Consider the following 19,875-nt stretch of genomic DNA (forward strand, 5'->3'; position numbering starts at 1 on the left):
AAGAAGAAGAAGAAGAAGAAGAGACTGGAGGTCTGATGAACACCAGTGAGTTCTATCTTAAACAGTGGCACAAATTCTGCAGTTGCTGAACCGATGTCTCTGAATATCTCTTTCTGTAGTGCTTTGATCAATCTCAATATTCGACATCACATGAGGGCAAAATTATTATTTCTTAAGACATGATTTGAAGCTCTACATCATTTGTTTTTAAAATCTCAATGGTTTTATTAGGTCCTTAATATTTAGCTATAAGGTATAGGGAGGCGGGGCACGTAGCCCTTTCCTGCAGTCAAATGTCCAAATCGCTCTCTGTCCAAATGTCCAAATCCTCAAGGGTGGAATGTTATTCATATTTTTCAGAATTTCATAATTCATAAAATCTTACGAATGTAACTGAAAATCAGGTATTTCTATGTTAAACAGTTTTGTTATACAGTATTTCAGTGTTCTGTGATGTATATGAAGTGTAATATCGGGACGCAAACTCAAAATGTAATACATTTCAACTCTATATCTGACATGGTACAGGTGTCTAATGTAATACATTCCAACTCTATATCTGACATGGTACAGGTGTCTAATGTAATACATTTCAACTCTATATCTGACATGGTACAGGTGTCTAATGTAATACATTTCAACTCTATATCTGACATGGTACAGGTGTCTAATGTAATACATTTCAACTCTATATCTGACATGGTACAGGTGTCTAATGTAATACATTCCAACTCTATATCTGACATGGTACAGGTGTCTAATGTAATACATTCCAACTCTATATCTGACATGGTACAGGTGTCTAATGTAATACATTCCAACTCTATATCTGACATGGTACAGGTGTCTAATGTAATACATTTCAACTCTATATCTGACATGGTACAGGTGTCTAATGTAATACATTCCAACTCTATATCTGACATGGTACAGGTGTCTAATGTAATACATTCCAACTCTATATCATGGTCCAGGTGTCTAATGTAATACATTTCAACTCTATATCTGACATGGTCCAGGTGTCTAATGTAATACATTTCAACTCTATATCTGACATGGAACAGGTGTCTAATGTAATACATTTCAACTCTATATCTGACATGGTACAGGTGTCTAATGTAATACATTTCAACTCTATATCTGACATGGTACAGGTGTCTAATGTAATACATTTCAACTCTATATCTGACATGGTACAGGTGTCTAATGTAATACATTTCAACTCTATATCTGACATGGTACAGGTGTCTAATGGAATACATTTCAACTCTATATCTGACATGGTCCAGGTGTCTAATGTAATACATTTCAACTCTATATCTGACATGGTACAGGTGTCTAATGTAATACTTTCCAACTCTATATCATGGTCCAGGTGTCTAATGTAATACATTCCAACTCTATATCTGACATGGTACAGGTGTCTAATGTAATACATTCCAACTCTATATCTGACATGGTCCAGGTGTCTAATGTAATACATTTCAACTCTATATCTGACATGGTACAGGTGTCTAATGTAATACATTTCAACTCTATATCTGACATGGTACAGGTGTCTAATGGAATACATTTCAACTCTATATCTGACATGGTCCAGGTGTCTAATGTAATACATTTCAACTCTATATCTGACATGGTACAGGTGTCTAATGTAATACTTTCCAACTCTATATCATGGTCCAGGTGTCTAATGTAATACATTCCAACTCTATATCTGACATGGTCCAGGTGTCTAATGTAATACATTCCAACTCTATATCTGACATGGTCCAGGTGTCTAATGTAATACATTCCAACTCTATATCATGGTCCAGGTGTCTAATGTAATACATTCCAACTCTATATCTGACATGGTACAGGTGTCTAATGTAATACATTCCAACTCTATATCATGGTACAGGTGTCTAATGTAATACATTCCAACTCTATATCTGACATGGTCCAGGTGTCTAATGTAATACATTCCAACTCTATATCTGACATGGTACAGGTGTCTAATGTAATACATTCCAACTCTATATCTGACATGGTCCAGGTGTCTAATGTAATACATTCCAACTCTATATCTGACATGGTACAGGTGTCTAATGTAATACATTCCAACTCTATATCTGACATGGTCCAGGTGTCTAATGTAATACATTCCAACTCTATATCTGACATGGTCCAGGTGTCTAATGTAATACATTCCAACTCTATATCTGACATGGAACAGGTGTCTAATGTAATACATTCCAACTCTATATCTGACATGGTCCAGGTGTCTAATGTAATACATTCCAACTCTATATCTGACATGGTACAGGTGTCTAATGTAATACATTCCAACTCTATATCTGACATGGTACAGGTGTCTAATGTAATACATTCCAACTCTATATCTGACATGGTCCAGGTGTCTAATGTAATACATTCCAACTCTATATCTGACATGGTACAGGTGTCTAATGTAATACATTCCAACTCTATATCTGACATGGTCCAGGTGTCTAATGTAATACATTCCAACTCTATATCTGACATGGTACAGGTGTCTAATGTAATACATTCCAACTCTATATCTGACATGGTCCAGGTGTCTAATGTAATACATTCCAACTCTATATCTGACATGGTCCAGGTGTCTAATGTAATACATTCCAACTCTATATCTGACATGGAACAGGTGTCTAATGTAATACATTCCAACTCTATATCTGACATGGTCCAGGTGTCTAATGTAATACATTCCAACTCTATATACATGGTACAGGTGTCTAATGTAATACATTTCAACTCTATATCTGACATGGAACAGGTGTCTAATGTAATACATTCCAACTCTATATCTGACATGGTACAGGTGTCTAATGTAATACATTTCAACTCTATATCTGACATGGTCCAGGTGTCTAATGTAATACATTTCAACTCTATATCTGACATGGTACGGGTGTCTAATGTAATACATTCCAACTCTATATCATGGTCCAGGTGTCTAATGTAATACATTCCAACTCTATATCTGACATGGAACAGGTGTCTAATGTAATACATTCCAACTCTATATCATGGTCCAGGTGTCTAATGTAATACATTCCAACTCTATATCATGGTCCAGGTGTCTAATGTAATACATTCCAACTCTATATCATGGTACAGGTGTCTAATGTAATACATTCCAACTCTATATCTGACATGGTCCAGGTGTCTAATGTAATACATTCCAACTCTATATCTGACATGGTACAGGTGTCTAATGTAATACATTTCAACTCTATATCTGACATGGTCCAGGTGTCTAATGTAATACATTCCAACTCTATATCTGACATGGTACAGGTGTCTAATGGAATACATTTCAACTCTATATCTGACATGGTCCAGGTGTCTAATGTAATACATTTCAACTCTATATCTGACATGGTACAGGTGTCTAATGTAATACTTTCCAACTCTATATCATGGTCCAGGTGTCTAATGTAATACATTCCAACTCTATATCTGACATGGTACAGGTGTCTAATGTAATACATTCCAACTCTATATCTGACATGGTCCAGGTGTCTAATGTAATACATTTCAACTCTATATCTGACATGGTACAGGTGTCTAATGTAATACATTTCAACTCTATATCTGACATGGTACAGGTGTCTAATGGAATACATTTCAACTCTATATCTGACATGGTCCAGGTGTCTAATGTAATACATTTCAACTCTATATCTGACATGGTACAGGTGTCTAATGTAATACTTTCCAACTCTATATCTGACATGGTCCAGGTGTCTAATGTAATACATTCCAACTCTATATCTGACATGGTACAGGTGTCTAATGTAATACATTCCAACTCTATATCTGACATGGTCCAGGTGTCTAATGTAATACATTCCAACTCTATATGCATGGTCCAGGTGTCTAATGTAATACATTCCAACTCTATATCTGACATGGTACAGGTGTCTAATGTAATACATTCCAACTCTATATCATGGTACAGGTGTCTAATGTAATACATTCCAACTCTATATCTGACATGGTCCAGGTGTCTAATGTAATACATTCCAACTCTATATCTGACATGGTACAGGTGTCTAATGTAATACATTCCAACTCTATATCTGACATGGTCCAGGTGTCTAATGTAATACATTCCAACTCTATATCTGACATGGTACAGGTGTCTAATGTAATACATTCCAACTCTATATCTGACATGGTCCAGGTGTCTAATGTAATACATTCCAACTCTATATCTGACATGGTCCAGGTGTCTAATGTAATACATTCCAACTCTATATCTGACATGGAACAGGTGTCTAATGTAATACATTCCAACTCTATATCTGACATGGTCCAGGTGTCTAATGTAATACATTCCAACTCTATATCTGACATGGTACAGGTGTCTAATGTAATACATTCCAACTCTATATCTGACATGGTACAGGTGTCTAATGTAATACATTCCAACTCTATATCTGACATGGTCCAGGTGTCTAATGTAATACATTCCAACTCTATATCTGACATGGTACAGGTGTCTAATGTAATACATTCCAACTCTATATCTGACATGGTCCAGGTGTCTAATGTAATACATTCCAACTCTATATCTGACATGGTACAGGTGTCTAATGTAATACATTCCAACTCTATATCTGACATGGTCCAGGTGTCTAATGTAATACATTCCAACTCTATATCTGACATGGTCCAGGTGTCTAATGTAATACATTCCAACTCTATATCTGACATGGAACAGGTGTCTAATGTAATACATTCCAACTCTATATCTGACATGGTCCAGGTGTCTAATGTAATACATTCCAACTCTATATCATGGTACAGGTGTCTAATGTAATACATTTCAACTCTATATCTGACATGGAACAGGTGTCTAATGTAATACATTCCAACTCTATATCTGACATGGTACAGGTGTCTAATGTAATACATTTCAACTCTATATCTGACATGGTACAGGTGTCTAATGTAATACATTTCAACTCTATATCTGACATGGTACAGGTGTCTAATGTAATACATTCCAACTCTATATCATGGTCCAGGTGTCTAATGTAATACATTCCAACTCTATATCTGACATGGAACAGGTGTCTAATGTAATACATTCCAACTCTATATCATGGTCCAGGTGTCTAATGTAATACATTCCAACTCTATATCATGGTCCAGGTGTCTAATGTAATACATTCCAACTCTATATCATGGTACAGGTGTCTAATGTAATACATTCCAACTCTATATCTGACATGGTCCAGGTGTCTAATGTAATACATTCCAACTCTATATCTGACATGGTACAGGTGTCTAATGTAATACATTTCAACTCTATATCTGACATGGTCCAGGTGTCTAATGTAATACATTCCAACTCTATATCTGACATGGTACAGGTGTCTAATGTAATACATTTCAACTCTATATCTGACATGGTACAGGTGTCTAATGTAATACATTCCAACTCTATATCTGACATGGTCCAGGTGTCTAATGTAATACATTCCAACTCTATATCTGACATGGTCCAGGTGTCTAATGTAATACATTCCAACTCTATATCTGACATGGTCCAGGTGACTAATGTAATACATTCCAACTCTATATCTGACATGGTACAGGTGTCTAATGTAATACATTCCAACTCTATATCTGACATGGAACAGGTGTCTAATTTAATACATTCCAACTCTATATCTGACATGGTACAGGTGTCTAATGTAATACATTCCAACTCTATATCTGACATGGTACAGGTGTCTAATGTAATACATTCCAACTCTATATCTGACATGGTCCAGGTGTCTAATGTAATACATTCCAACTCTATATCTGACATGGTACAGGTGTCTAATGTAATACATTCCAACTCTATATCTGACATGGTCCAGGTGTCTAATGTAATACATTCCAACTCTATATCTGACATGGTACAGGTGTCTAATGTAATACATTCCAACTCTATATCTGACATGGTACAGGTGTCTAATGTAATACATTCCAACTCTATATCTGACATGGTCCAGGTGTCTAATGTAATACATTCCAACTCTATATCTGACATGGAACAGGTGTCTTCTTTTTTTTTTTTTTGCCCATAACAATGTGTGTGAGGTGTGTTTCAAAGCAGATTTGTTTAAGACTACCAAGAATGTGTGACCCTGATTTAGCCCCACTGCAGTAAAAGGTTAACCCTTAATGCAGTGTAGTGTTGCTAGGGCAACAACCAACACGTGCTTTGGGGTCCCGAGCACCGAATCTGGGAAACCCTTCCCTAATGGCTCCTGTAAGTCGCTCTCGATAAGAGCGTCTGCTGAATGACTAAAATTTAAATGTAAAGAGTTACACAGACTAATCTGAAAATCTCTATGATGCCACGTCATACAGTATATGCTATATTATTACAACCCAACTCCTGTCTGATTTCATGACATTTGGGTGAAATCTTGGCTTTCATTTTCTTTTCAAAATGATGAAGGGGACAGAATCAAAGACAGCGAAGGATCATTTGGATCTGGATTAAGACAATCTAAAACACTGACCTCAGGTTATTGAGGGATCTTTAGTTTTGGATTAAACCTCAGAGGAAGACAGTTTTACCACGTGGAGGGTTCATTCAGGGTCGTGTTTATTAAGTGCACAACATAGCAACATGTTTCACAGCTCAAAATGAAAAAATATGTAAACATTTATATGATCCTGGTCTCTGTTTAACTAGATATGCTGTTTGTCTTTTGGCAGACTCTCACTCTCACATCGGGAAGAGTCCTTCAGGGGAACCAGAGATGCCCAAACCAGTGAGACCACACCAGTGTTCCCACTGTGGAAAGAGTTTTAAGTGGGTATGTTACCTGAAAGAGCATGAAAGAATACCCACAGGAGAAAAGCCATTCCAATGCTCACAGTGTGGAAAGGGTTTTACCTTGGTAGGGAGCCTGAAAACACATGAGAGGACACAAACAGGAAAGAAGCCTTTCCAATGCTCTCAGTGTAAAAATAGTTTTAGCAAGTTAGGGAACCTGAAAAGGCATGATAGGACACACACAGGAGAAAAACCTTTCAATGTTCCCAGTGTGGAAAGAGTTTTACAGAGTTAGGGAGCATGAAAAGACATGAGATTTTCCTCATCATGGTGCCTAAAATCACATGAGAGGACACACTCAGGAGAGAAGCTTTTCCAATGCTCCCAGTGTGTAAAGTGTTTTACCCGGTTAGGGACTCTGAAAATACATCAGAGAATACACTTTGGAGTGAAGCTTTACCACTGCTCCCACTGTGGATTTAAATTGACCTGGTCAAGGCAACTAAAAGAGCATGAAAGAATCCACACCTAAGAGAAACGTTATCAATGCTCCCTCACATGGCCTAGTTAACGTTAGCTTGGCTCTCTCTGTGTGTTCGTGCCATGAAAGAAGAGGAGGTAGATGCTCCCAGTGTGGAAAGATATTTACCCAGTTAGGGAAAGACCATGTGGTAACACACACATGGAAGATGCCTTACCACTGCTCCCAGTGTGGAAAGAGGTATATCAATAATAATAATAATATAAGGCAATTAGCAGACGCTTTTATCCAAAGCGACTTACAGTCATGCATGCATACATTGTACATATGGATGGTCCCGGGAATCGAACCCACTACCCTGGCGTTACAAGCGCCAGTATGAAAAATGTATGGACTCACCGAATCTGGGAAACCCTGCCCTAATGGCTCCTGTAAGTCGCCCTGGATAAGAGCGTCTGCTAAATGACTAAATTGTAAACATTTAAATAAATCTGAATAGAAGAAAATTGTATAAGGAAGCTAACTTGAAGAGACTGTGTATCCATGAAAACCGGATGTTTCCGGTTTCCTCCGATAAGAAGTGAGGAAAATCCTTACTTTGAAATGATTTGTTATGACGTTGTTTGACATAATCTTTTTTGTTAAACTGCGTTACCCAATTCAGTCAGCAGATGGCGATGTGAGGCTTCAGGTGCTTCTTGCGTGACGTATAATCTAGTGGACAGGATGCTAAGAACAGCAACACGGCTACTTATCCACCTCGATAGCTTGCTAGTCAACATGAAAATGAAACATTGAAGCTCATTCTTGTGTATATTAGTCTCAGCGTTTTAAACACAATTATGTTTACGTATCAACTTCTTAACTTTAACGTCATTTGCTAGATGTTAAATGTGTTAGCTTGTTAAGATTGACATTGAGCCCGGCACTAGGCTAGTCGTTAATGCTAACCAGCTAATGCTAGCTAGCTAGCTAACATCCCCGACCATGAGCTCACTAAGCTACTCTCCTCCTGCTAAAGAAGAGGAGGTCTGGGGATGAACATTGTCGTAAAAGAGGAGGATATTACAGTGAAAGGAGAGGAAGAAGCTATCGGAATGAAAAAGGAGGAAGAGGAGGCTATCACATTGAAAGAAGAAGTGGAGCATTTTGGAGTGGTAGAGGGAATAACGGCTGCAACACTGGAAGAGGAGGTAGAAGCTTTCAGAATGAAAGAAGAAGAGGAGGAGGATATCACATTGAAAGAAGAGAAGGATGTTATAGTGAAAGAAGAGAAAGATCCGTTTGGAGTGAAAGAGGAAGAGGGGATAGAGGCTGTCACAGTGGAAGAAGAGGAGGTAGATGCTTTCAGAATAAAAAAGGAGGAAGAGGAGGCTGTTATTGTGAAAGAAGAAGAGGATGTTACAGTGAAAGACGAACCTTTTTGGGAGGAAGAGGAGGCTATCTCAATAAAAGAGAAGGTTGAAGACGTTCTGGGAGTGAAAGAGGAGGAGACAGAATATCTGATTAACACCAGTGAGTAACTGTCTAAAAAAAGTTCTGCACTCGAATAGGTTGTTCAGTACTGTATGGATTGTTAAAGGGGCAATCTGTGATTGGTGCATGCATTTTTTGACTTTTAAATGATTGATACTTTATACTCCATTTACATCGAAAATCATTTTGTGAAGTCAGCGGGTAAATATCTTTCCACACTGGGAGCTGTCTCCCAAGCTGGTCTCACTTGCTCAGAGGAAGAGATAATTGATCATTTTTCTGGATAGCCAGAAAATGTGACACGTGACTACCTATGCAAATGTTGGGGTCTGAAACCTGACAGTTCAAGTCAGGTCCGCTGAGAGAATGCAAAACAGACAGCAGACAGATGGGGCTTTCTGGCGCTATGAGGCACGGGACCCTATGAAATTCACGGAGCGCTTTGTACACAAAATGTAACTGGGATCCAGAACTTCACATCTAAGAGTTTAAAAGCAGAGGAGAAGTCCACATAAGAGAGAGTTGTAGCCAATGATTCTTGATGAATATAACTTCTAAATGCCCAACAACTTTAGTTCAATGGTCATCAACCCCATTCAACCCCATCAGAACATGTTTAACTCTATGGAGTGGGATAGAGGAGTTAGTGAGCTGATTTTGGTCAATTCTGAATTCAACTCAGGATAACCGTTGAAGGTTGCTTACCTGTTAGCCTTGTACGTTTCTATGGCAACAAATCCTTCAGCTCCAAACCTGCTGACTCCACTTTATCCTGAATCAAGTGTCTGATCCCTGGGACCACCCATACGTAAAAATTAATGCACACATGACTGTATGTCGCTTTGGATAAAAGCGTCTGCTAAATGGCATATTATTATAATATTATTATTAGGCGATTCCACGCTAGGACAGCCCAAAAACAACATAGAAACTTCATTTGGAGGAAGGATGTTTGACATGCTTTTTACATTTTACAATATCTATATTTTTTATCAGGATGAAACTAGACATTTTAGGCCCTTTTTAGACCCTGAGGTCACATGTTTACCATCGGTTTGATGTTCTCGTTCATACAGGAGAGAGACATGACTATCGTGGATCCTCTGGGGAGCCTCAACAACATCCTGATGCTGACGAGGCAGAGAAGAGTCTCTCCAGATCAGAACACCAGATGGTACAGCTTGGTCTGGTCTAGCATACAGCTTGCTCTATCGGGGTCTGGACTGGGTTTCTGTAAAGCACTTTATGACAACAGTGACATCAGCATCCATAATGATATGTGTCTGTGTCCCCTCTATATGGTTACCAGGACAACGCTAGCCCTTCCTTCCTCCCAGAGTCCCCGTGTCGTACCTCTCCCAGTAGCACCTTACTGCTGGGTCTGAAGAGGTTGTCTGTGCGGCTGATGGACTGCAGGAAAACAACGGGGCTGAGTGGAACTGTGAGAGGAGGAGAAGAGAAGAAAGGAGCAGATTTGACTCATCAAAGTAAGTGCTGTAGTTTAGTTTGAACAAATAAAATAGATCTGCCCACTGGTATCTGTTACCAGGACAACCAGCAGAGTTCTGTTAGTTAACATGAATATATACAGGTATCTGTTACCAGGACAACCAGCAGAGTTCTGTTAGTTGACATGAAGATAGACTGGTATCTGTTACCAGGACAACCAGCAGAGTTCTGTTAGTTGACATGAATATATACTGGTATCTGTTACCAGGACAACCAGCAGAGTTCTGTTAGTTGACATGAATATATACTGGTATCTGTTACCAGGACAACCAGCAGAGTTCTGTTAGTTGACATGAAGATAGACTGGTATCTGTTACCAGGACAACCAGCAGAGTTCTGTTAGTTGACATGAATATATACTGGTATCTGTTACCAGGACAACCAGCAGAGTTCTGTTAGTTGACATGAATATATACTGGTATCTGTTACCAGGACAACCAGCAGAGTTCTGTTAGTTGACATGAATATATACTGGTATCTGTTACCAGGACAACCAGCAGAGTAAATCCAGAGAGTGTGGTGAAGGATGGTTATGGTATTACATTGATAACCAACTATTCCCAGACACCAAGACCACTCCATGGCTGTTCTAAATAATTGAAAGTTCCCCTGGAAGGGACGAATAATGAAGCACCCTATACTATTCAGGTCTGGAATTGGCCTTTAAAACGGACCAATAACATCACACTACCGTGCTATACTATTCATAATGTGACGAGATCCTGAGGCCCATTGTCGTGCCATTCATCCACCGCCATCACCTCATGTTTCAGCAGGATAATGCACGGCCCCATGTCGCAAGGATCTGTACTCAATTCCTGGAAGCTGAAACTGTCCCAGTTTTTCCATGGCCCCATTTTCACCAGACATGTCACCCATTGAGCATGTTTGGGATGCTCTGTAATGACGTGTACGACAGCGTGTTCCAGTTCCCGCCAATTGCAGCAACTCGAGTGGGAAAACATTCCACAGTCCACAATCAACAGCCTGATCAACTCTATGTTAAGGTGTAATGCTGCATAAGGCAAATGGTCAAACCAGGTACTGACTGGTTTCCTTATATGAACTGTAACTCAGTAAAATCTTTGAAATTGTTGCATGTTGTGTTTATATTTTTGTTCAGTGGTGAAGGATGTATTGCCGAAGGAAATAGTCAAATTGTATTAAACTGGGAAAGATGGGTTAGTCTGTGGACGTCTAAGGGTTGGAATTAAGATTAGAGTGATTGGTTGATTTGAGGATGCACTTGGAGTCCAGTACAAATAGGAGGTGGCTATAGGAGAATGCTACCATAGTGCCAACTGTAAAGTTTGGTGGATGAGGAATAATGGTCTGGGGCTGTTTGTCATGGTTCGGGCTAGAACCCTTAGTTCCAGTGAAGGGAAATCTTAACGCTACAGCATACAATGACATTCTAAACGATTCTGTGCTCCCAATTTTGTGGCAACAGTTTGGGGACGGCCCTTTCCTGTTTCAGCATGACAATGCCCCTGTGCACAAAGCGAGGTTCATGAATAAATTATTTGTTGAGATTGGTGTGGAAGAACTTGACTGGCCTGGACAGAGCCCTGATCTCAACCCCATCGAACACCTTTGGGATGAATTGGAACGCCGACTGCGAGCCAGGCCTAATCGCCCAACATCAGTGCCCGACCTCACTAAAGCTCTTGTGGCTGAATGGATGCAAGTCCCCACAGCAATGTTCCAACATCAAGTGGAAAGCCTTCCCAGAAGAGTGGAGGCTGTTATAGCAGCAAAGGAGGGACCAACTCCATATTAATGCCCATGATTTTGGAATGAGATTTTCGATGAGCAGGTGTCCACATAATTTTGGTCATGTAGTGTATTTAATGTTTGACCCCATCCCTCAGCTATATACCAAAACAGTGGCAGGGTGACAACTTTGTTGTTGTTTGAACTGCAGATTGCCTCTTTAGGTCTAGTAGCCTATCAAATAACAATAATGTACACTTAAAGTGTATCCTATACTAGTCTATTTATCCATTAGGTCTAATAAATGTATCCTATACTGACTAGTCTATTTATCCATTAGGTCTAATAAATGTATCCTATACTGACTAGTCTATTTATCAATTAGGTCTAATAAATATTGCCACTCCTATTTGCCATATCTTCAATCTAAGCCTACTAGAAGTGTGTGCCCTCAGGCCTGGAGGGAAGCAAAAGTCATTCCGCTACCAAAGAATAGTAAAGCCCCCTTTACTGGCTCAAATAGCCGACCAATCAGCCTGTTAACAACCCTTAATAACGTTATGGGGAAAGTTGTGTTTGGCCAGATAAAATGCTATTTTACAGTAAGCAAATTGACAACAGACTTTTCAGCACACTTATAGGGAAGGGCATTCAACAAGCACAGCACTTACACAAATGACTGATGATTGGCTGAGAGAAATTGATGTTAAAAATATTGTTTTTAAGAGGCTCCTCTGTCCTCCACTCGTTACCTGTATTAATGGCACCTGTTTGAACTTGTTATCAGTATAAAAGACACCTGTCCACAACCTCAAACAGTCACACTCCAAACTCCACTATGGCCAAGACCAAAGAGCTGTCAAAGGACACCAGAAACAAAATTGTAGACCTGCACCAGGCTGGGAAGACTGAATCTGCAATAGGTAAGCAGCTTGGTTTGAAGAAATCAACTGTGGGAGCAATTATTAGGAAATGGAAGACATACAAGACCACTGATAATCTCCCTCGATCTGGGGCTCCACGCAAGATCTCACCCTGTGGGGTCAAAATGATCACAAGAACGGTGAGCAAAAATCCCAGAACCACACGGGAGGACCTAGTGAATGACCTGCAGAGAGCTGGGACCAAAGTAACAAAGCCTACCATCAGTAACACACTACGCCGCCAGGGACTCAAATCCTGCAGTGCCAGACGTGTCCCCCTGCTTAAGCCAGTACATGTCCAGGCCCGTCTGAAGTTTGCTAGAGTGCATTTGGATGATCCAGAAGAGGATTGGGAGAATGTCATATGGTCAGATGAAACCAAAATATAACTTTTTGGTAAAAACTCAACTCGTCGTGTTTGGAGGACAAAGAATGCTGAGTTGCATCCAAAGAATACCATACCTACTGTGAAGCATGGGGGTGGAAACATCATGCTTCGGGGCTATTTTTCTGCAAAGGGACCAGGACGACTGATCCGTGTAAAGGAAAGAATGAATGGGGCCATGTATCGTGAGATTTTGAGTGAAAACCTCCTTCCATCAGCAAGGGCATTGAAGATGAAACGTGGCTGGGTCTTTCAGCATGACAATGATCCCAAACACACCGCCCGGGCAACGAAGGAGTGGCTTCGTAAGAAGCATTTCAAGGTCCTGGAGTGGCCTAGCCAGTCTCCAGATCTCAACCCCATAGAAAATCTTTGGAGGAAGTTGAAAGTCTGTGTTGCCCAGCGACAGCCCCAAAACATCACTGCTCTAGAGGAGATCTGCATGGAGGAATGGGCCAAAATACCAGCAACAGTCTGTGAAAACCTTGTGAAGACTTACAGAAAACGTTTGAACTGTGTCATTGCCAACAAAGTATTGAGAAACTTTTGTTATTGACCAAATACTTATTTTCCACCATAATTTGCAAATAAATTCATTAAAAATCCTACAATATGATTTTCTGGATTTTCTCATTTTGTCTGTCATAGTTGACGTGTACCTATGATGAAAATTACAGGCCTCTCTCATCTTTTTAAGTGGGAGAACTTGCACAATTGGTGGCTGACTAAATACTTTTTTTCCCCACTGTAACTAGCAACTGTAACGGATTACATTTAGAAAGTAACCCAACCAATCAACCCTGCCAAGATTATTTTAAATGAGATTTTTTTTGAGGGATCTGATTAGGATTAAACCTCCTAGCAAGAGAGTTGTGGAGGTTTCATTCAGGTCTCTGTTTAAATAAACGCTCTGTCTTTGGCAGGAGAAAGACCAGATTCAGAGACGTCCAAACCAGCAAGACGATTCCACTGCACCCACTGTAGAAAAGGTTTTAATCAGTTAAGGGTCCTGAAACAACATGAGAGAATACACACAGGGGAGAAGCCTTTCCAATGCTCTCAGTGTGGAAAGAGTTTTTCCCAGTTAGGACACCTGAAACGACATGAGAGAATACACACAGGGGAAAAGCCTCATCACTGCTCCCAGTGTGGAAAGAGTTTTAACCATTTAAGGTACCTGAAACGACATGAGAGAATACACACAGGGGAAAAGCCTCATCACTGCTCCCAGTGTGGAAAGAGTTTTAACCGGAAAGAATACCTGAAAGAGCATGAGAGAATACACACAGGGGAGAAGCCTTTCCAATGCTCCCAGTGTGGAAAGAGTTTTTCCCAGTTAGGAAACCTGAAAGTGCATGAGAGAATACACACAGGGGAAAAGCCTCATCACTGCTCCCAGTGTGGAAAGAGTTTTAACCGGAAAGAATACCTGAAAGAGCATGAGAGAATACACACAGGGGAGAAGCCTTTCCAATGCTCCCAGTGTGGAAAGAGTTTTTCCCAGTTAGGACACCTGAAAGTGCATGAGAGAATACACACAGGGGAAAAGCCTCATCACTGCTCCCAGTGTGGAAAGAGTTTTAACCGGAAAGAATACCTGAAAGAGCATGAGAGAATACACACAGGGGAGAAGCCTCATCACTGCTCCCAGTGTGGAAAGGGTTTTTCCCAGTTAGGAAACCTGAAAGTGCATGAGAGAATACACACAGGGGAAAAGCCTCATCACTGCTCCCAGTGTGGAAAGAGTTTTAACCGGAAAGAATACCTGAAAGAGCATGAGAGAATACACACAGGGGAGAAGCCTCATCACTGCTCCCAGTGTGGAAAGGGTTTTAACCAGTTAGGGGACCTGAAACGACATGAGAGAATACACACAGGGGAGAAGCCTCATCACTGCTCCCAGTGTGGAAAGGGTTTTAACCAGTTAGTTCAACTGAAACAGCATGAGAGAATACACAGGGGAGAAGCCCTACCACTGCTCCCAATGTGAAAAGAGTTTTGCCAGGTTAGGGTACCTGAAAATACATGAGAGAATACACACAGGAGAGAAGCCTCATCACTGCTCCCGGTGTGGAAAGAGTTTTACCCAGTTAGGTCACCTGAAACAGCATGAGAGAATACACACGGGAGAAGCCCTACCACTGCTCCCAATGTGAAAATAGTTTTGCCTGGTTAGGTCACATGAGAAGACATGAGAGGACGCACACAGGAGATAAGGATGTAGGCTGCTGAAGAGTGGGACATAGGACAGATGTAGGCTGAACAGTAGGACATAGGACAGATGTAGGCTGAACAGTAGGACATAGGACAGATGTAGGTCCAATACATGGTGGATCAGTAGGCCGTAGAGACTCTGAATGTGTCTTGTGTATTGACTCTCCAGTGTTTTCCGTACTATATGTATTATAGTGGATTGGGTTTGTGGATTTGTTTTCTGACTTCACAAAATGAATTTCCATGTAAATGGACAAAGTATATCGTATCGTACCGCTGCTCTCCTTTTGAGAAAATAAAAATCCAGTTAGAGGAAGGTTTCCCAAACTCTACCCCAAAGGGTAGATCAGCTTTAATGTTGCAGATAGATTGTAGCTTCCACACTCTTGGCATCCCGTCTCTCAACCAGCTTCATGAGGTAGTCACCTGTATTCATCTCAACATCAACTGTTCAGAGGAGACTGCGTGAATCAGGCCTTCATGGTCGAATTGCTTCAAAGAAACCACTACTAAAGGACACGGAAGATCACCATATGTGTGGTTCCCACCGTGAAGCATGGAGGAGGTGGTGTGGGGGTACTTTGCTGGTGACACTGTCAGTGATTTTATTTAGAATTCAAGGCACACTTAACCAGCATGGCTACCACAGCATTCTGCAGCGATACGCCATCCCATCTGGTTTGCGCTTAGTGGGACTATCATTTATTTTTCAACAGGACAATGACCCAACACACCTCCAGGCTGTGTAAGGGCTATTTAAACCAAGAAGTAGAGTGATGGAGTGCTGCATCAGATGACCTGGCCTCCACAATCACCCGACCTGAACCTCAATTGAGATGGTTTGGAATGAGTTGCACCACAGAGTAAAGAAAACAAAGCCAACAAGTGCTCAGCATATGTGGGAACTCCTTCAAGACAGTTGGAAAATAATTCCTCATGAAGCTGGTTGAGAGAATGCCAAGCTGTCATCAAGGCAAAGGGCGGCCATTTTGAAGAATGTAAATATAAAATATATATTGATTTGTTTAACACTTTTTGGTTACTACATGATTCCATATGTGTTTTTTTTTATAGTTTTGATGTCTTCACCATTATTCAACAATGTATAAAATAGTAAAAATGAAGAAAAACCCTTGAATGAGTAGGTGTGTCCAAACATTTGACTGGTACTGTACATCTACATGATGTATTGTTACACAATGTAGGCGCAGTATAGATCCAAATGCATATCTTGATATTATTGTAACCTTATGTTTAAAATACTCACTCATTATAAACCTGTAATGATCAACACATGATTCTCTTTGTACTTTTACATATCATTTTATTCTTTAATAAAATACATGAAAAACAAACGTTTTGTTTGAAAATAAAATAAAGATTTGACCTGACGTTATTACTAACTGCAGTCAGCAGGTGGCGATGTGGGTCTTTCAGGCAATGCTGCCATTGTGACGTATAATCTAGCGGGCAGAGGCTGCTGTCAAGAAACACTGGCATGTTTTATCATCGGACCCAGCTCTGCCAGCTTATTGTACAAAGGAGAGGTCGCAATTTACGCGACATGTTGGTCGATGCCAACTGCCAAAATGAGCCAGGCTCGTTTACGCCCTCTTCCGGACGGCAGCTATAAATGCACAGGCTGCGCACAGTGCAACAATATGCCACCCACAGAAAGGAAAACGATTCCAAATAAATGGCATTATTAGGTGCTCCTCCACCCATGTCATCTCCATGATTAAATGTCCATGTGGGCTGTGAATTCCTGAACATAAAAGTTCAACCGGAAGAAACGACAGGGATTATCCAGTCGCAGTACATTTTAATGACCAAAAACATCACATTTCTACCTTTTTAGATTTAGTGTCAAAGAGGGAGTCAAGATATCAGACAGATGAGGCGCTATAAAGAACTCTTGAGTAAAAGAGAATGTTTGGGGATTTTCACCCTCCAGACATTATTCCCTAAAGGTAAATAAATAAAAATAAATATATAAATAATTAAATATACATTAATCACAATGGTTAGTCTTTTCAAATTAACAGGACAACGTTCTGAACGTATTCATATGACTACATTTATCCTAATCGGAAACATAACAAACAGCCGCGGGGAGAAGTCAAAAGATCCTAGAAGTCGGGCTATAAATGGTCAAATCCAGAATAACTATAAGCTAGCCGAATTGTTCAGTCTTGATCTATGATCAAAATAGGCTGGGACGTGTTCGGGTTCCCTTACAGAAAAAAAAAATGCAATCAGAGAGCAGTATAACTGCAATTACTGCGTCCAAAATACCACAGTCGACTGCCGTTACTGCACTTTTACAGCAGTTTCAAAAACTGCAATATTTTATTGTAAGGGTTCCATTTAGGCTATAGGTTATGGGGAAGAACGCAACTGCACTGAAACGATTAGCCTGATTCAATGCAATTCCCCACTCCTGAACATGTTTATAGGCATAACCTACCACTCAATTCCGGAGCATTTAAAACAACCATATTTTCTGTGGGATAATGATACTTGCACCGTGGATCATAGTTTTTTTAAATCACCATTTATAAGCCAACAACAGGTAGCCGATGCTTTTTTTTTGCCATTCGCTATAACAAGGGTTAGAACTACATCGTCACACACGCCCTCAAGTTCAAGACCTGCTTTTAACCATAACACGTGAAGCCCTCCATAGAAATTGATAGCATATAGCCTAAGGAGTGCGTGGTGACAGTGATTTGCGTCTATTAAAACAGGTAAACTTGTGGTAAACTGGGAACTCTGGGGGGGGAGGTCAAATCATGACATCAGTGATTTTCAGGTCGGAAAGTCGGAGATGTAGAAAGATTTCCGAATTGGAAATAAGAGTTGAATCACCATTGAAATATAATTGTTCTTAGTCAGAGCTTGTTCTTTTCTGAGCGACTTTAAAGGGGAAATAAGCAATTTGCTACATCCAATTTCAAACTTTTAAATTAATGATTTCGTTTGTTAAGTCTAATGACACTGCTGGTCCTGCTCACACTGCCCTACCCTATGCTTTGACTTCTTTCTCCCTCTCTCTCCAGATAAAATCCTGCGACTTGTGACTGCAGGCCGCCCAACAACCTGCCCGCTTGACCCCATCCCCTCCTCCCTTCTCCAGACCATCTCCGGTGACCTTCTCCCCTACCTCACCTCGCTGATCAACTCATCCTTGACCGCTGGCCATGTCCCTTCCGTCTTCAAGAGAGCGAGAGTTACTCCCCTTCTCAAAAACCAACACTCGACCCCACTGATGTCAACAACTACAGACCAGTATCCCTTCTTTCTTTTCTTTCCAAAACTATTGAGCGTGCCGTCTTTAGCCAACTCTCTTGCTATCTCTCTCAGAATGACCTTCTTGATCCAAACCATCAGGTTTCAGGACTGGTCATTCAACTGAGACTGCTCTTCTCTGTGTCACGGAGACTCTCCGCACTGCTAAAGCTAACTCTCTCTCCTCTGCTCTTGTCCTTCTAGACCTGTCTGCTGCCTTTGATACTGTGAACCATCAGATCCTCCTCTCCACCCTCTCCGAGCTGGGCATCTCCGGCGCGGCTCACTCCTGGATTGCGTCCTACCTGACCGGTCGCTCCTACCAAGTGGCGTGGCGAGAAGCTGTCTCCGCACCACGTGCTCTCACCACTGGTGTCCCCAGGGCTCAGTTCTAGGCCCTCTCCTTTTCTCCCTATACACCAAGTCACTTGGCTCTGTCATATCCTCACACGGCCTCTCCTATCATTGCTACGCTGACGATACACAACTAATCTTCTCCTTTCCCCCTTCTGATAACCAGGTGGCGAATCGCATCTCTGCATGTCTGGCAGACATATCAGTATGGATGACGGATCACCACCTCAAGCTGAACCCTGGCAAGACGGAGCTGCTCTTCCTCCCGGGGAAGGACTGCCCGTTCCATGATCTCGCCATCACGGTTGACAACTCTGTTGTGTCCTCCTCCCAGAGTGCGAAGAGCCTTGGCGTGACCCTGGACAACACCCTGTCGTTCTCCGCTAACATCAAGGCGGTGACCCGCTCCTGCAGGTTCATGCTCTACAACATTCGGAGAGTACGACCCTGCCTTACACAGGAAGCGGCACAGGTCCTAATCCAGGCACTTGTCATCTCCCCGTCTGGATTACTGCAACTCGCTGTTGGCTGGCCTCCCTGCATGTGCCATTAAACCCCTACAACTCATCCAGAATGCCGCAGCCCGTCTGGTGTTCAACCTTCCCAAGTTCTCTCACGTCACCCCCTCCTCCGCACACTCCACTGGCTTCCAGTTGAAGCTCGCATCCGTTACAAGACCATGGTGCTTGCCTTTGGAGCAGCGAGGGAACGGCACCTC

General features: G+C 41.1%; 1 protein-coding gene across 1 annotated transcript; it reads left to right on the forward strand.

The window, feature by feature from the left end:
- Window positions 1–9,912: 9,912 nt before the first annotated feature.
- Window positions 9,913–15,307, forward strand: LOC123488995 (zinc finger protein OZF-like). Its single transcript, XM_045219715.1, has 3 exons — window positions 9,913–9,945; window positions 10,081–10,258; window positions 14,225–15,307. The coding sequence occupies exons 1-3, from the start codon at window positions 9,943–9,945 to the stop codon at window positions 15,289–15,291; spliced, it is 1,248 nt and encodes a 415-aa protein (XP_045075650.1). The 5' UTR covers window positions 9,913–9,942; the 3' UTR covers window positions 15,292–15,307.
- The last annotated feature ends 4,568 nt before the right edge of the window (window positions 15,308–19,875 follow it).

This window comes from Coregonus clupeaformis, unplaced genomic scaffold (genome assembly GCF_020615455.1).
Source record: "Coregonus clupeaformis isolate EN_2021a unplaced genomic scaffold, ASM2061545v1 scaf2660, whole genome shotgun sequence".
In the NCBI taxonomy this organism is placed as follows: domain Eukaryota; kingdom Metazoa; phylum Chordata; class Actinopteri; order Salmoniformes; family Salmonidae; genus Coregonus; species Coregonus clupeaformis.

What these genes read in the sequence shown, in the direction of transcription:
- LOC123488995 (XM_045219715.1), top strand. An exon ending in AGCAGATTTGACTCATCAAA is followed by an intron (nt 10,259 to 14,224) that starts GTAAGTGCTGTA and finishes TGTCTTTGGCAG; the next exon opens with GAGAAAGACCAGATTCAGAG.